General features: G+C 39.6%; 1 protein-coding gene across 3 annotated transcripts in view; it reads right to left on the reverse strand.

Annotated features, from left to right (window-relative positions):
- Positions 1–16,643, reverse strand: part of arfip1 (ADP-ribosylation factor interacting protein 1 (arfaptin 1)) — a 182,213-nt gene that overhangs the window by 47,161 nt on the left and 118,409 nt on the right. For all 3 annotated transcript variants that reach the window (XM_080192629.1, XM_080192619.1, XM_080192611.1), the window contains one exon: positions 6,158–6,266. In XM_080192629.1, the coding sequence (XP_080048755.1) occupies positions 6,158–6,266 (109 nt within the window). The remainder of the gene's footprint in view (positions 1–6,157; positions 6,267–16,643) is intronic.

The following is a 16,643-nucleotide window of genomic DNA, read 5'->3' on the forward strand; positions in this document are numbered from 1 at the left end:
ATGTATCAATCAGAAGTGCCCTAGCAAAGAGATATAAACCAGCAGGAAAACTTCCCATCAGTTCACTACAACTGAACTTTTAAACTATGATTCTCACAGTCACTGTACTGACCTTTCGACAACTTTGCATGTTTAAAGATCAACTTGCACAGTGTGGTCTCTTTAGACATTTTAAAGTCAAATCTATTTTCATTAAAAGGTGTGTTCCACACTCTAGTCAGTTAGATTTCAAAGTAAAAAGCAGTTTCACATCTGTCATGGTAGTTAATTCAGTAAAAGGAAATCAAATTGCTTGAGGGCATTTTGGTTCCTTTATTCAGATGATTTCACATAAATGCAAGTTTTTGATTATACTTAGAGGACTTAAGTCTAAAAGTCTGAAGGACTCCCATTCATAGCAGCCATTAATACAGGCAGGTAGCAGAAGTGTTCCTCCAAACTAGATTCCCAGATGTTTGCCCAACAAATGCCAAACCCATTTTTCTTGTGAGGAACACTCAACTCGAAACAGCAGCATCCCAGAATTGCACACCTGTAATTAGTTGTTCACTTCAGACATTACATTTAACCATTTGATGAAACTCCAAGCCCACTCATATCACATTATGCACTTCACAGTTTGCTGCTTTGCATTAAAATATTTTTTTCTTTTCAAATCATATAATGCAAACTCAATTATCTGCCATAACAAAGGACGACTCTCAATGGAGAAAATATATCTGCATCTCAGTGCCAATTAAAATCCAACCTAAAAAATAAACTATGCAATTAAAAGAAGCCTAGCAAAAAGGCACGAGCCAAACCAGGTCCCCAACGCACACCTCACTCAAAGGTGAATTAACTACCATGACAGATGTGAAACTGCTGAATTCACTTGAGTAAGGCACTTTATTTTGATCAAATTTAATATGGTCGAGCAAAAGGTGAGACCTGACCTGACCCAAAGAATGCAAAGAACTCTTACTGAAATGATTGCAAAACACAGCTTAAAATGCAGCTATGGAGCCAAAAGGTACAATCCATCCTGAAGCTTTCACTCAATGGGTTCAAATCAGGGACTCTCATGTACACACATAATTGTAAAGTGGATAACTGGCTCAAGCTGCAAGAACATTTATAGCTTTTATACTAGAGGTTATTTAACAAGAACATCAATTTCTGCCAAAAACAGTTGATGTAATTTTTAATTTTGTTACAAATGGTTTAAATACAATTTTGATTTATAAAAGTTATATTGGCTAACTTTATGGTCAGTAAAATTGATCTACATCAAACTATTTTATATAACGAAATTAAATAGTATAGTTTTCTATAAGTCCTTATAATACATAAAATCTACATTATAACCATTAAAGGAAACAAAAGTTTTTTAAAAATTGAAGCAGTATGTACTTATAAGAGGGAAATCTTTGTTGTGGTATAAAAGGTATTCAACGTGTTCCGTGAACTCATCCTTCTGCTGAAGAACCTTTCATTAGGAAAGCCAGACTTAAAGAAATTATTGGCATCTGCTTAAGATGTGCAGCTGGTTATGAAAGAGTGGAAAATAAAAGGCTCCACAACAGCTAATTATAATAACTCATGCTTTTTAAATTTAAATTTTTCAGTTGCAATGAAAAGACAAAAGCTTATCAATTCAATAAGGAAGCCGAAAAAAACCTGGTATTTGATAATGCACACTATGATTTTCATCCCGAAAGGAACTGACATCCTGTGCTTTGATTATGTCTTTTTTCTGTTTATCTAGTCTAATTTCCATTTAGCTACCATATCCTGTGGATTATGATCTTGATGTCAAGTGAACAATGTTGTTAAGATGCACAATATTTACCATAGCAATATTAATATTTGACAGAAAGATGAACAATTTCACAATTTAAACAATGTTGGTCATATCAAAACATCCAGAACAATAAACTCAATTACAGAACTGACCGAAGAACCAAGCAACACCTCAGCTGATGAAGACTACAACGTATTATGAAAGAGCAGCAGTAATTTAAAGAACTTCCTTTCATTTTTTAATTTCAAAGTCACATTAGAATTTCACGATGTATTACAGTTTACTTGAAGCATGTAAATCATAGCCATCGAAAATATGAAGTGAAGATCAAAACATAATACTGAATAAATGTGGCCTTATCCTTATAATTCTCCATATAATTTCTACCGTCATGAAAAGATGGAGGTGACTGATTGGGCGAAGGAAATCACATTGCATCAGATTTCTGCAAGTTTCCAAATTAAAAGGAGCTTTCAAAGAAACTCTGGAACAATCACCTGATGACTCTCTGCCAGAGGGAAAGCAGAAGTAGAATGGGGAGGGTTTAGGGTAAAAAGAAACTGTCAGTTGTTTAAAGGAGTTGATTTGAATTAATACATTGTAAGAAGCGGAAAGACTTCTCTTTCCCAGGCTCAACAGTGAGCTAAGTCTCAGTTTCGGATTGATCTTCGTTTCAATATAACACCAATATATAATTTAGATTTAATATCTTCAGTTCATAAAATGGATTTTCAATTGGCAAATTGAAGCATCTTGTACAATTCACAACCCAAATAAAATGCAGCCCATCAATGAGAAAATGTACACAACTTAACCACGACAAATTTCCACACTGAATTCCACTTTAGAACAATTTAAATCTGGGAACAAGTCTGAAAATCAACCTTTTTATTAAACTACAGATTAAAACAGCATCCATATCAGCAACTAAGCAGCATGCTGGACGAGAGAACACATTTGATATTCTACTAGAAACCATACATTTTAAAAGAAAATAAATGTCACCAGGAAGACAAAGGGCATTTTCACTCACATGAAAGACTCATTCAAGAGCATGTGAGCCACTTTAAATTATGCATATTTCATGCTGATTTTTTGACATGCATTAGTGATATGGACTTGAATATACACAGCAAAGTTGCAGATAAATTTGGAAATGCATCAAACAGCGAGAATAGTAGACTTCAGAAGGACACAGACTGGTAAAATTGGACAATGTATGACATACAATTTGACCTAGAGAGGTGGAAAGTGATGCATTTTGACAGGACACATGAGAAGAGACTATATAAACTGCTCCATTTAAACTGGGGTACAGAAGCAGTGAAGGGTGTACGTACAAAAGTCTTTGAAGGTGACTGGACAAGTTCAATATTAAAGGATCCTTGGTTTACTGAGCACAGAGCACAAAACCAAGGAAGTTATATTAAAAATCACTGATTAGGCCCCAGCTGGAATAATGGCCCATATCTTCCAATCAGTGCTGGAACAACTGTGTCTGACACAGATCAGACAGAAAATCACCCAATTCCTTAGATACAATTTTTTAGTCAACCTTCCAATCAACAACGTAGAAGACCTTCCTCATCAGTGGAATCCATGGAGAGATTCAGCACAGAAGGCATGCCCCAATTTTACATACCATATTTTGGTACGCGTTTAAAGGACCCCAAGCATTTCGGTGTGTTACTGAATGGCACGCGTCCACGAAAGGAGGGGGGGGCATCTGCAAAGGTGGGGGAGGGTTGCATCCGCAAAAGGGAGGGGGGGGGAATCAGCGAAAGGGGGTGTATCAGTGAATGGGGATGTGAATCGGCCCCTCAAGTCTGCACCAACCACAATCCTACCCAGCCTCTATTCCCATACCCCATGTATTTACCCTGCTGATCCCCCCCTCACACTAGGGTCAGTTTAGCATGGCCAATCAACCTAAGCCACACATCTTTGGACTGTGGGAGGAAACTGGAGCAACCGGAGGAAACCCACGCAAACACAAGAAGAATGTGTAAACTCCACATTTACAGTGACCTAAGCGGGAATCGAACCCAGTTCCCTGGTGCTGTGACGCTGCAATGTAAACCACTATACCACCGTGCCATCCTGGCAAAGGGGCTTGCGCACTGGCAGATGGACATGTATGAGAATGGGCGCATTTCAGTGAGTGGGTGCATATCGGTGCGGAGCAGCAACCAGGCGTGTACCAGTTAATGGATCTGTAGGTCTGTAAGTGGGAAGGCAGATGAGTTACATCTGAGAGATAAGTGGGCAGGGTGGTGAGGTGATAGGGCACTAGTGTAATGGGGTAAGAGGCAGGTGGGCGAGTTGGTAGGTGGGTGAGGGGCAGTGTGGGTGTTACAATCCCAGATGATGTTACTTCCGGACAATTCAGGTTCCAGGGTGAAATCTGGCTTGACAGACCCTAACTCTGCTTTTTTTTAAAGAAGCTGTGGTGAAAGGTTATGGGACAAATTCACGTGATTTTACTGATGGTGTTATAACAAAATATTTATTGGAGAAGAGAAATGAACTATATTACACCAGGAAAAGAGGTCAGAAAGATCTCACTAAAAACATGAGAAATGATTCAAATTTTCCTTCACCTTTATCATTTATATCTTTCAAGATACATACAAATTCAGAAAGATAACACAATTTACCATATTTATCTTATACTCTAATATACAGGGTAAGTATGTCATACTTGTGAATTAGTGAACGTCAGATACCACGCTCCAAAGTAAATGACAGATATGACCAAAGCAGATTCTATGAATTTCTCAAAAACCAACCCAGACGCTTGTTACACTGTGAGCAAACAGGCCTCACTGAAACACTGTCTATCTCATAAGGATCGTCATTCACCACATTCAAAGAATTTGCCCAGGATTCTCTCTAAATGTCCCTCCCACTCGGATAGCTTCAACAACGATCCACCTGCTCCATGATTTCAATTTTACTTTCTGAGATTCCTTAACTCTGGATCTCTGCGTACACTTAAGCTTCACTTTCCAAGTATGCTTTCAGAACATTATTATTCCAAAAAATTACCTTTGCCCTTACCAGCCTTCAGCCTCTTTGCCCTTTGGGGCTTCAAATCTGCTTCCCACAGCTCTCTCTCTTTTTAATTTGGAGCCCAATGCTCTGTTCCTTTCTCTCAACTTTACTTAACTGTATCTTTTTCAGACCTCTGTCCTTGTCCCTTACCTGGTACTGTCTTCTGGGAGCTATTTCTGCTGCACTCCTTGGTTTGAGATCATTCTTATTGTTTTGGACCTTCTCCCTGTTTCCCCTCTCCACCTCCTGCTCCCTGGGATATCTTCTCTGCAATGGTCCCTTCAGGTGACCTGACCTCTTATTTCTCACTGCTACAATGTGCCCAGGGTCGATTCTGGGTCTACAAAATGGACAAACTGTGCATGTGGAGTGCCTGGGCAGCTCATGCGCAGAAGTCCAGAGACTCAACAGCTGCATAGTTCCTGAACTCTCAACTCCCAATCTCCAACTCAATTTAAAATTAAGCATCCCGAGTTTGTTACATGGGAGGTGAGTAGGGTTGGAAATGGGTAGAGTGAGACGTGGGCACGCTACTAGAATGGCAGGTGGCTGAAGTGGTGAGAAGAGTAATTGGATGATGGGGGAGTGTCCAAAGATGTGTCGGTTGGCCATGGGAAATGTGTAGGGTTACGAGGATAGGGCAGGAGGGAGGGCCTCAGTAAGGTACTCTGTAAGAGGATTGTTGTGGACTCAATGGCCAAATGGCCTCTTCCGTACTGTAGGGATTCTATGATTCTATGCAGGGCTGGCATGAAAAGGGTAGAGGAAAAGAATTAATTTGGAGCTTCTTTCAAAGAGGTGTGATAGGCTGAATGGTTTCTGGTGCTGTACGGTCCCATGATTCTATCGCATTGAATAACTTGGCATGGCCATAATTAGTGGCCATGCCAAGTTATTCAATGCGGTAGAATCATTATTAGTGAGAAATCTGGTACTTGCATCTTTTATTTCCAAATTAGAGCTTATTTTGTACATTTTGAAAGCCACAGAAGCACATGCATTGGAAAAAAATCTAAGTTTCCATGACTCTTTCAGTGACAACATAGAGAGAAGGAACTTCAATAATCTATTAACGCAAGTACTAAGTAGTTATTTTAAGTCATCAGAATGATAAAGGTCACATGAAACTACATTCACTACTTTGCAGGATTGTAGGAGTTTCCAACGAAGACAGAATGATTTATCACAAATATAAATATGCGAATATTTAAATCTGTCAAACAAAGCAGCATTTATTTTGAATATATAAACCAGAAAATTAAAGAATGACAACTAAATTCATTGTGAAAAGGAACAGAATATGTAAACCAAGTCTGTTACCTCTGTATGGCTCAGCTTCAATGATTCCCTCAGAGGAGCTACCGTAGCTGCTGGAAACGATTCTTGTTTCTTTCAGGGTAGGCCCACCAGTCATCATGTGCTTCACGTCCTGAGATATATTAGAAAGGAAAGGGTAATCCAAACGTAGTTCCCAAATGAGAGCACATTTAGGCATTCGTACTGTTATGAGGTTTTAATGAATGATATCCCCTATAGCAATGCTGATTCGCACTGATACCTGAAGCATGTGCTCCACTGTAACGTCATGAGGACAGTTATGACATCATAGAGATCACCAGAATTCTCGGAAAAGATCATCCAAATAATTCAGAAAAAAAATCATTCACGTGTACACTGGTATCAGCTCATTTTACCACCAGGAAGGGAATAGATCTCTTGATGGAAATTTTTCCCTTGTATTCTGGCTGGCATTGACAGCAATGAGAAGATAGCTTACGTGAATGATATACCACTGGAGTACAGCTTTCATGTCCTTGTCTAATTTTGATATTAGCCTGGCTCACCGGCAGTACTCTTAATCGGAAGGCCATGGGTCCTCTCCAGGACACAACCTAAATTGACGTTTCAGCAAAGTACAGATCAAGCACTGCACTGTCAGAGATGCTGAACAGAGGGCTGTTTGAGTGGATGTAAAAATACAATTTGTATTATGCATTATTTGAATGAGCAGGGAAGTTCTGGAGATATTCTCGTCAACAATCATCTATCAAGATACCCCAGAAACAGATTTATTTTAATTCATCTCACTGCTGTGCTTTTGCTTATATGACAGTAACATTTCAAAAGTAGATCATTAGTATATTCTGAGGACATGATAAAAATTCAAGTTTATTGATTCACTTGAATTTAAAGGGCTAGTGTCTCTGTCCATTTCTATACTGTCACTTTCCTTAAAACTTTAAAAGTACCTGTAATGCAGAAATCAGAAGGACTGAGATAGCCAGAAATATTTTTGTGAAGATGAACGATGTGCTAATAACAAGTAAACTCAAGCTTGTAACAAGAAAAAAAACTTATTAGGTGCTGGACTCTATCCACTTTCCTGTATGTATCAGAAGCCTGAACAATAAGTAAAGATCTGCGGAAAGAAGTAGAGGTCTCTGAAATGTGGACATTAAGACACAAGCTAAAAATTCCATTTTATTAAATTAATGTGTTTGAGAGATGCAGGCATTACTGGGCCATTCCAGGGGACAGTTACAAATCAACCACATTGTAGATCATGAAACAAATGAAGATGTGCTTGAAATTGCAACAGCAAAAATAACTCTAAAAGGTGACATTCAGGACAGAAAATGTCAGGATTTCAGCCATTTAATTCAAGCTAAACAGCTAGTCACCTCTTCTAGGGGACAAAATGTGGGGAAATAGAAACAGGGATAGTTGAATGATGAATGCTGCAGAATGACTGCAGATGAGGTACAGTGAATTTGCAAGGATAATAAGAACATAAGAAATAGGAGCAGGAGTAGGCCATCTAGCCCCTCGAGCCTGCCCCGCCGTTCAATAAGATCATGGCTGATCTGTCGTGGCTCAGTTCCACATTCCTGCCCTCTCCCCATAACCCTTAATCCCCTTGCCTATCGAAAACCTATCAACCTGCGTCTTAAAAATATTGAGCGAGGCAACCTCCATCACTTCAATGGGCAGGGAATTCCAGAGATTCACCACCCTTTGAGTGAAGAAGTTCCTTCTCAACTCCGTGCTAAACCGCTCCCCCCCCCCCCCCCCCCTTTATCCTGAGGCTGTGCCCCCTAGTCCTACTGTCCTTTCTGAGCAGGAAGAAGAGCCTCTCCACCTCTATCCTATCCATCCCATTCAACATCTTATACGTCTCAATGAGATCTCCCCTCATTCTTCTAAACTCTACGAGTACAAGCCTAGTTTATTCAGCCTCTTCTCACAGTTCAACCCCCTCAACTCCGGAATCAGCCTAGTAAACCTCCTCTGCACTCCCTCCAAGGCCAAAATATCCTTGCGTAAGTGTGGCGACCAAAACTGCACACAGTACTCCAGCTGCAGCCTCACCAGTGCCCTGTACAGCTGCAGCAAGACCTCCCTACTTTTATATTCAATCCCCCTCGCTACGAAGGCCAGCATCCCATTCGCCTTCCTGACCACCTGCTGCACCTGCAGGCTGGGTTTTTGCGACTCATGCACATGGTTTTTGCGACTCATGGCGTAAGACAGATAAGCATGGCATACCATGACAGGAAATCTCCTGGCAGGAAGAGCTATAAGCAGCAGCAATTATTCTCGATTTCCTCAAATAATCACTCTCTTTTAGATAGCTTTATTTGCAAACTTGGTGTAACGCTTGACGTCAAGGAAGTTCGAACCAACATCAAGACTGACACTTCCACTTCGAAACACTGCCAAGCTCTACCTCGTCTTAGCTCATTAGTTGTTGAAATCCTCTTGCATGCCTTTGTTACCCCCAAACTTGACTACTGCAACACACTCCTGTTTGGTCATCCATATTCTGCCCTCTGTAAATTTAAGGTAATCCAAAACACGACTGCATGTGTCCTTATTTACAACAAGTCCCCTTCATTTATCACTCCTGTGCTTGCTGACCTACACTAGCTCCCAGTTAAACAACACTCTGATTTTAAAATTGTCATCTTTGTTTTCAAATCTCTCCATGACCACAGGCTTCCCTATTGCTGTAATCTTCTCCAACCGTCATATCTTTACTCCTAATTCTGCCTCTTGAGCATCCCAGATTTTAATTGTTCCACTATTGGCATTCCCTTCTTGGACTCCCTCATTGCTCTACCTCTCTTTCCTTCTTTAAACCGCTCTTTAAAACCTACCGCTTTGAATACGTTTGTGATTATCTGCCCAATACCTCTTGTGTCAGAGTTTGCTTGAAAATGTTCCTGTGAATTGCCTTAAGATGTTTTATTACAATAAAAAATGCTATATAAACATTCGTTGTTGTTGAAGCTGTCCTCCATTAATGTTTTAATTAATTGATGGAATGTAAGATCCAATCAAAAAAATAAATCTGTTAAATAGTTCATCAAATTTCTAATCAGTTTTGGGAAAGCACTGCAGAGTCATCCAAAGCTTTGTTTCAAATACAGAAACACATGACCAATAAATTGAACCAAAATCAATTTTCAATCTCTGCTTTCCCTTGTCATGCAGCTCAGCGTACACATCAAACACATGAAAAATGGCCAGATTCTAGCAAAAAATATACCCTTTAAATTAGTCACTTAATGTTAAGAATGCCTAAATGAAGTCTCCCTACTTAAGTCTATTGATCTTCCTGGAGCCATTTCCTGCTACTGTACATAGTTAGATATTTCATGTCCCTGACCTTTTGTGATGAATCACAGACCTTACTCTCTCCACACATGCTGCAAGACCTATTGAATATTTTTAAGTTTAGAGTTCCAGCACCTGTGGTATTTTGCTTTTATGTGGATAAATTGTACATGGGTAAAACATCATGTGCGTTAATTCTGACCCAGTTTCTACAGAATGAAAATACCAAGAGTGCAACCTAACGCTGAACAACCAAGTGAGAAAGGATATAGATGCACATGGGGAAATGTGCATGTGGTGGGAATGGGGGTTAAAATCCCACCACATCAGGTGGTGAAATTTGAATTCAATAAAATTCTGAAATTAAAACCATCATACATCTGGTTCACTAATGTGCTTTAGGGAAGGAAATCTACCATCCTTATCTTGTCTGGCCTATATGTAATTCCAGATCCACAACAATGCAACTGACTCTTAAATATCCTAATTCAGTTCAAGGGCAATTAGAAATGGGCAATAAATGTTAGCCCCAGCCAGCAATGCTTCTCTCCCTCTTCTCCTATTTAAATAGTTGGGATCAGAAACTGCATTATTATAATTGAAATATTTGGCCCTTCACGCCTACTCCGCCATTCAGCATGACCAGGCTGAATCTCTATCTCAACACCATACACACTTAGAGTCTAGAAATCTATCTATTTCCTTCTTAAATATTTTCAGTGATTTGGCCTCCACAGCCTCAAGACATGAGTTAATTCAGCCATCCCGTTCTCCTATTAGTGGGTCATGTTTCAAGGAAGCTGGACAACAAACAGAATGACAACTTTGTAGTGATTTACTGACCCATATTCAAAATGAACATGGTAGTGAGAATTCACCCTATTACTGGTCGTTATTTCTGTTGAGGCAAATGTAGGAAACTTGCAGACAATACAAAAATATTTGACGAGGTAATTCTTTTTAAAGAAAGAAATTCTGTTTCAGAATTCAAGTTTAAATGAACTTTCATAGAATAAAATGCACAATAATCACAAGTGTCCATACTAATTGTGGTGCAAGTTCCAAAGACCAGGCTGTGTCAAGGTTAATCTTCAGTTCAGATGATAACAGCTGGGTTGTGGTAACTGGTCCCACTAACCTTGGGTTAAAAAGAAATATTCAGCCTGCATTCTTGAACAGCATTTAATGACAACCAGATGACCAACAAGCATGTGGAAAATGTCAGGCTGGCATGGCTGAGATATAGTCTAATGGTTGAATGTCCCACTGTCCAGATTTACAACTGAAGGAACAATCACTTTGGTGAGCTTTCTGGTGCACCCAGCACTTAAGGCACTCTACACTAGCATCAGAAAGTGTTTTTTATTTATCATTTATTAATTAGTGGCACAAGTGGGCTTATATTAATGCCGCAATGAAGTTACTCTGAAAATCCCCTAGTCGCCGCACTCTGGTGCCTGTTCGGGTACACTAGTACCCTCAAGAACAAGGAATAAAGTGGAAAGAAAACATATTATTGACAGAATATAACATGAGAAATGGGGAGAAAATATTTTCTCCATTTTGTTATTCACCATATAAAATTGCAACTTTGAATTATTTCATTTTGTTGTCCCAATTCCTTGTCTTGCACCCATTGTGAAATCTCAAGGAGATAGTTTATAACACAAGATAAGCCATGGGACTGATAATTCCTGTGACCAGCAGACTGTTTCTGCTGATTGATGAATTGATAGAATGGGCACAAACTCAGGTTTATCTCGAGAACAATAAAGGGAAGGGCTTAGATTTCTTTCTCTGTAAGAAGATTATACAAACATTCAAAAAGAGAAAAGACAAAACATAGAACATTACAGTGCAGAACAGGCCCTTCGGCCCACGATGTTGCGCCGACCAGTTAAAAAACAATGACCCTCTAACCTAAACCAATCCCTTTTCATCCATAAACCTATCCACGGAAAAGGGTACAAAGAAAGAGCAGGGAGATGGGATTCAAGTAGATTGGAGAGTTATTTCTGGAACATATGCAATGGGCTGAATGACTCACCTGTGCTTATTTCATCTTATTTCTTTATAATAGCAATAGAGAAACGAGAGTGTGTGGGTCCTTCATTTGGTCAGACACAATAAAATATCCTCCCATTGTACAGATTGCAAAAGGTGACCTTGTAGGAGATTTACAGTACATTACCTCAAAGCATTGTTTTCCCAAACATTATTAAAAAGGAAATCGTACCGTGCATTTTTGTATTTACAGTTCTGAAAAACGATTTATTTTCATAACTCAAGTTTAAACATGTCAACGTGTTACTAAGTACTGCATTCTTAAAGTACTTTGACCAGTTCTGAAATTTCCTTTTTTTGTGTTGTGTTCAGTTTCCTAGTGTGGCTTCGTATCTATTTGGAACTGGATGTTTCAATTAAGATCTGCTCATGATCGAAAGATGGCTTTCTGTGTTGAGATTTAAGTCTCACTTCCTGGTCCTCCAAAAAACTGCAATATCCAAAAATACATCTCCAGTCATACTTCTGTCACAGAAACAAAATAATCCTTTTTTATGAAAAAGCTGATCTGGAGCCTGACAGTGTAACTAATTTGGGAATTTTACTTTTCGAAGGATATCAAATCCATTTTGACAATGTAAGAGAAGAACCAGGATTGGAGAATCAGTAATTAGATCACTAAAAGAATAAAAGAAAAAACAAGAGTAGGTTGTTAGGACCTGGAATGACCTACCAGAGCCAAAATTGGAAAGCAGGAACCACAAAAGTAAATCAACGTTTGACAAAATTTAAAAGGCCACAGGAACAGGGGGAATGGGGCTAAGTGAATAGCCTTTTTTAAAGTGAGCCAACATAAATACATTAGATCCTATGGTAGCCTCCGTGCCACAGAATGCTATGATTCAATTGCCCTGTGAATGACCCCAGTTTACAACCAGTTACAACTATATACAGTCCTATTTAGAGCAATAGCTTTAAAAGGGATAGTCAAATTAACAGCTAACACCACAATTTTGCTCTAAACCTCAGGTTACCTGTTAGCAACACAAACAATGTCCACTGATAACTATTAATATATAATTAACGCAAGATCACCAGAATTAAAAGTCTTGTAATAGTTTTCAAGTTGGGAAATCTATATCTTTCAACTCTTCCTAAACTCCCTCCATTGAATACCAGCACGGCAGGTGCGAAGGAGGAGTATCAAAATTGTAGCTACAGAAGATATTTTATAGCCATAATCAAATGTAATTGGCAACAGATTGCAAAGCAGAACAGCAAAAAAAGGAGAAACTCAGAATTAACACTCTAAATTTAACTGCCACCAAATATCTGGAAATATAAAGTTCTGGACTGAATTTCTAAAATTACATTTTGCCAGGTGAGCAAGAGTGATTTGCTGAAGTCATCACATTTTTCATTCTTATATAGCTGGACCGATTGTTATGTTGTCATGGACTTTTCACAGTAATAAGTTGCTACAGGTGGGCTTGCTGGTGTTTTACTGGCTAGAAAACTCAAGACAGGTCAATAATCTGCTGGTACACTTTCTCCGGATATAAAGCAGTAAACATCCATACTATAAAACTGGAATGGCTTCATTAAGGTAAGACATCAGAATGGGAGGAAAGTTCGAACTGCAATTTTAAAGGGGTACATTAATAACTAATACCAGATGAATCCATATCTGCCTGCTGATCGAATAATCAATCAAATCACAGTGAATGTGATTGTCTTTTTGAGACAGAAGAATAATTCATATAACATACAATTTCCTTTTCAAGTGTTCTATCATCTATTAGAGAGCAAGTGGAAATTACATTTGGTCACACATGCAGGTCAGTTGCTCCTCAATTAAGGAACAAAGAAAATTACAGCACATGAACAGGCCCTTCGGCCCTCCAGGCCTGCACTGACCATGCGGCCTGACTGAATGAAAACCCCTACACTTCCAGGGACCATATCCCTCCATTCCCATCCTATTCATGTATTCGTTCAGACTCCCCTTAAAAGTCATTATCGTATCTGCTTCCACTAACTCCCCCAGCAGCGAGTTCCAGGCACCCACCACCCTCTTGTGTAAAAAACCCTTGCCTCGTACATCTCCTTTAAACCTTGCTCCTCGCACCTTAAACACATACCCTCTAGTAATTGACCATTCCACCCAGAGAAAAAGCTCCTGACTATCCAGTCTGTACATACCCCTTATAATCTTGTGGATTCTATCAGGTCGCCCCTCAACCTCCTTCATTCCAGTGAGAACAAATCAAGTTTCTCAAACCTCTTCTCATAGCTAATGCTCTCCATGCCAACTAACATGCTGCTAAATCTTTTCTGTACCCTCTCCAAAGCCTTCACAGCCTTCAGGTAGTGTGGCGACCAGGATTGAACACTATGTTCCAATGCATATTCCAAGTGCACTATATTCCAAGTAACTAAGGTTCTATAAGCTGCAACATGACTTGCCAATTTTTAAACTCAATGCCCTGGCTGATGTAAGCAAGCATGCCATATCTCTTCTTGGCTACCTTTTCCATCTGCATTGCCAATTTCAGTGACCTGTGTACCTACACACCCAGATCGCTCTGCCAACCACTCCTTGACACCAGATCTTCTGCTTCCCACGGTTAGATGATGTTGCTGGGCTAACTTCTCCCAGAATGCACCGGTGAAGTCCCTCAGCCGCCTCTGCCAGATGGAAGTGCAAAACGTACGCTTTTAAAATCCATACAGTGCAGAAGGCCATTCGGTCCATCGCGCCTGCACCAACTCTCCAATAGAGAGTCCTACTCAGACCCCGTCCCCTACCTTATCCCCATAACCCCGCACATTCATCATGTGTAGGTTAGGTTAATCCACCTAACCTACACATCTTGGGACACTAAGAGGCAATTTAGCATGGCCAATCCACCTAACCTGCACAGCTCTGGAATGTGGGAGGAAGCCAGAGTACCTGGAGGAAACCCAGGTAGACACTGGGAGAATGTGCAGGCTCTCCAAAACAGTCCCCCAAGGCTGGAATTAAACCTGGGTTGCTGCTGCTGTGAGGCAGCAGTGCTAACCACTGTGCCACCATGCTGTATTTTTATTTGTTCAGAACATCGCAAAGCACTTACCAGCCAATGAAACATTTTTGATGTGTAGTTACTGTGACAGCCAATTTTTCCACACAGCAAGACCCCAAAGCCAACAATGAGGTTAGTTGTTTGATTGTGTGTTTGGTGATGTTGGCACAGGGATAAATGTTGACCAGAACAATAGGAAATCTCCCTTCCTCTTATTTGATAAGAGTCAGGGGTCTTGGTTTACTGCTTCACCTAAAAGACAGCACCTTTGACTGTGCAGCACTCTACTCAAGTCTAGGCTAAGCTCTCAAATTTCTGACTTAGGTGACACCCCTGAGAGAAACGTAACAGCACGCGGCCCTCACACAAGAGTGCTATTTTTCTCTTGTGAGTGCTGGTGAGAATTGTCCAGCTCCAAGAAGCAGTAAATTTTCAAGTTATTTTTGAACTCCAAGTTTAATACCCAGAAACAAAGAGGACACCAAATGAGAATACTGCAAGAGGTGACAGAAACCATGATATTCCTGCTGCATGTCAATACTATAGCTGTGCTCAATTTAATCCGATTTAAAGCAGCAATCAACTGCAATATGTGAACATACAATGGACAGTACTGGAAATGATGTGGGTATGCCGGCATTGGACTGGTGTAAACACAGTAAAAAGTCTGACAACACCAGGTTTTAGTCCAACCTATTTATTTGATAATATACTCGCAAGCTTTCGGGTTAGCCCCAGGGGCTAACCCGAAAGCTTGCGAGTATATTATCAAATAAATAGGTTGGACTAAAACCTGGTGTTGTCAGACTTTTTACAGTACTGGAAAGGCAGCTCTTTTTAAGCATGTCAGTTTCCTAAACACTGAGACCTGACTTCATGACCCAAAACAGGTTCACATCAAGTGAAAATAAAGTGATCCTTTCATCCCACAGGACGGCAATTCTATACCTGGCATGTTGTCGCAAAATATACCACTTTGAAAGATTTTTAATGGGGGGAACATTAGCCTTTTACTGAAGTGAAGGTAACATCTGCATTACAACCAACATAGAATGAATAAATACCTTGCTTCATTCGAACAGCTGATGAACTAGGGTGATGCTAGCATTTGTGCAATGTTTATACAGATATCCTACAAGTGTAGAGCTACTGCATAATGCAATAAGTTTAACTTGTCCGAGTTTATATTACTATGAATTGTGGAGAGAGACATTCTGAAATCTGCACAATAAATTTCAAGTTTTGGGTGTTCTTGATTCTCTCATGTATACAAATTAGTAATTATTTGCATTGTTCCATTTCATTGTTGAAACTCGGTCTACACTGGTAGCCAAATTAAGTGCTGAGAACAGTAATATGACTCAATGACCATTTATACTGCACTTTGGCTGAACCAGTGCACACAAGATAGTTTTGGATTACAAGCAGCCGCCAGTATTTACATGAATCGAATCTGATTGAATAGATAAATGAATATGAAATCCTCTCGAATGTGTTTTAAAACAGAATGTAAGGAAATACACCTGAACAAAACTAAAGTGATGCTTAAGCTTACATAATGGAAATTTAAAATGGGAAAGAAGGGGAAAATGAAACACAATAAGGCCTGGTGCAGTCTCACATTCGGCTCTCCTTACAGTATGACAGAATGCAATGTCAATCAAACACATTTTAATCTGAGACCATTTTCATTCTAGTTAGTCACGTTTGCTTACTTTCTTTGCCCTTTTCCTAGTATTTGTCACTCCACATCATTTACAAGCACTCATCCTTTTCATACAACAGGGATAAAGTCACAGTCAACTGCCAAGTGACTGGATTCACCCAATTTAAGCTGCCTTAATTTCTCCTTTTACATTTCACCCATGACTTAAGATACAAGTTTCATACCAAACTAGAATTTCCCAAATGTAACAATATGCATGACTCTAAATCAGAGGATTACAGATAATTACATAAGCACAGAAAAAATCACTGGAGTTGTGGCACATTGATCTCTGGCATTGCATGACTAAATCATAAGGTATCTCCACACTTCTTGTTTACAGTAAGCCTGCATTTGTTTATTCTGACCTTGTGAAAGAGCGGCAAGGTGCTAGCAACAAAAACAAGGCATTTTA

This window comes from Carcharhinus amblyrhynchos, chromosome 1, assembly GCF_965287045.1.
Source record: "Carcharhinus amblyrhynchos chromosome 1, sCarAmb.v2.hapA, whole genome shotgun sequence".
Classification (NCBI taxonomy): domain Eukaryota; kingdom Metazoa; phylum Chordata; class Chondrichthyes; order Carcharhiniformes; family Carcharhinidae; genus Carcharhinus; species Carcharhinus amblyrhynchos.